Genomic DNA, 2,363 nt, shown 5'->3' with positions numbered 1-2,363 from the left:
CTGGTGGCTCAGATGGTAAAGCATCTGCCTGCAAGGCAGGAGACCTCGGTTCGATCCCTGGATTGAGAAGATCCCCTGGAGAAGGAAATAACAACCCACTCCAGTACTATTGCCTGAAGAATCCCGTGGATGGAGGAATCTGGTAGGCTACAGCTCACAGGGTTGCAAAGAATCTGACACGACTGAATGATTTCACGTTCACCTACTGAAGAACATCTTGCTTCCTTCTCTGTTAATTTCTTTTTTTTTTTTTTCACCCACTGTATTTTATTTCATTTTTTAATTTTTATTTTTAAATATAAATTTATTTATTTTAATTGGAGGTTAATTACTTTGCAATATTGTATTGGTTTTGCCATACATTAACCTGAATCCACCACAGGTATACACGTGTTCCCCATTCCGAACCCCCCTCCCTCCACCCACCCGTACCATCTCTTGATGGCTTCTTTCAGCTAAATTTGCACTGTTCCTGTTTCTATTTCTGCAGTTTCATTGGCTACATGGAAGTAGGAAACCAAACTTGTATTTCAGAGTTTATCCTCCTGGGACTCTCAGAGGAAGTATTACTGCAGCCTCTCCTCTTTTGGTTCTTCCTGTTCATGTACCTGGTCACCTTCATTGGGAACCTTCTCATCATCCTGGCCTTTATCACTAATTCCCACCTCCACACACCCATGTATTTCTTTCTCTTCAACCTATCTTTTTCAGACATCTGTTTCACCTCTACCACCATCCCAAAGATGCTGTGGAACATCAAGACTCAGAGTCAAGTTATCACCTATGAAGGCTGCATCATACAGATGTATTTTTTCATGCTTTTTGGGATATTAGACAACATCCTCTTGACTGTGATGGCTTATGACCGGTTTGTAGCCATCTGTCACCCATTGCAGTACCTGATCATCATGAATCCTAAGTTTTGTGACCTCCTGCTTCTGACATCCTGGTTAGTGAGTGTCCTCGACTCTCTGTTACATGGCTTAATGATTTTGCGACTCTCTTTTTGCACAAAATTGGAAATTCACCATTTTTTTTGTGAACTTTATGAGGTGGTTCAGCTTGCTTGTTCTGATACTTTCCTCAATGACCTGATGATATATTTTGCAAGTGGAGTTCTGGTTATTGTTCCACTCACTGGTATCCTTTTTTCTTACTCTAAGATTGTATCCTCTATTTTGAAAATTTCATCCACAAGGGGCAAGTATAAAGCATTTTCCACATGTGTGTCTCACCTCTCAACTGTCTCCTTGTTCTATGGTACAAGCCTTGGGGTGTATCTTAGCTCTGCCAGCACACAAAACTCCAGGGCAACTGCAGTAGCCTCAGTGATGTACACTGTGGTCACACCCATGCTGAACCCTTTTATCTACAGTCTTAAAAACAAAGACATAAAGCAAGCCCTTAAAACACTCTTCAGTAGAGAAACATTCTTGGTATAAGGGAAATATTTGTCTGAAGATAGAGACTTTTTCATGAGTAACAGTCCTCAAAACCCTAAGAGATCCTAATCATGATTAATATTATCAGTGACCAGAAAGATAATTTGAAATTTAAGTTATTTAAAGAGTTCAATTTCTTTCATTTTTCATATATAGGCAATGGTTTCTTCCTGTGTTTTCTTTAAAATTTTGATCTCTTAATATATTCTCTGGGTTTAGTGTGGGAAATAGAACCTACTGCGTAAGTTTTCACAAGTATAATATGTAATACAGGAAATGTAATGCTTAAAATAATACAGGATTGCTGAAGAAATTGTGCAATGCTTTCTCTACCAGGTGAAAGTAACTGTACTTCATATGATCTTCTGTTGACAAGTCATTTGACATATTGGAGTCTGTACACTAATGGCCAGGGTTTGGGTTAATCCAATTTGTAACTAGATCACATCAACAATAGGAGAAGCAACTTGAGTCACCAACTGATGTAGTTTACAATAATCTTCATCTGCTCTCCTACAATGACTGAGAGGTAGATTGTACCCCTGTGAGAGACCAGGGCTCAGAGAACCCAACTTAGTCATGGCCAGATTCCTGAATCACAAAAACTTTAAGATAATTGATATGTGTACTTTGTCTAAGTTTTGTGGGAGAATATGTTATCCACAAAAATATTAATAAATAATACAGAGGTATAGAAAACTAGTATAATTCTTATATATTTACATAGGATGAAAAAATGACCCAACACTTTGAAAAATCTTGATTATCTGTTGTAAAAGTATAAATATTTACAGGGTATGTGTGCCTGTTTAGTCGTTCAGTCGTATTTCACTCATTGTAACCCCATGGACTTTAGTCCTATAAGCTCCCGATTTCATGGAATTTTCCAGGCAAGAATAGTGGAGAGGGTTGCCATTTTCT

At 38.2% G+C, this 2,363-nt stretch overlaps 1 protein-coding gene across 1 annotated transcript; it reads left to right on the top strand.

The window, feature by feature from the left end:
* The first annotated feature begins 438 nt into the window (after window positions 1-438).
* LOC133251836 (olfactory receptor 7A17-like) lies at window positions 439-1,442 on the top strand. Its single transcript, XM_061424613.1, has one exon. The coding sequence runs from the start codon at window positions 504-506 to the stop codon at window positions 1,440-1,442; it is 939 nt and encodes a 312-aa protein (XP_061280597.1). The 5' UTR covers window positions 439-503.
* Window positions 1,443-2,363: the final 921 nt, after the last annotated feature.

The sequence above is a fragment of the Bos javanicus genome, chromosome 7, assembly GCF_032452875.1.
Source record: "Bos javanicus breed banteng chromosome 7, ARS-OSU_banteng_1.0, whole genome shotgun sequence".
NCBI classification, from domain to species: Eukaryota; Metazoa; Chordata; class Mammalia; order Artiodactyla; family Bovidae; genus Bos; species Bos javanicus.
This window is presented reverse-complemented; position numbering and strand designations above follow the sequence as displayed.

What these genes read in the sequence shown, in the direction of transcription:
- LOC133251836 (XM_061424613.1), top strand. Translation starts at nt 504, where the DNA reads ATGGAAGTAGGAAACCAAACTTGTATTTCAGAGTTTATCCTCCTGGGA.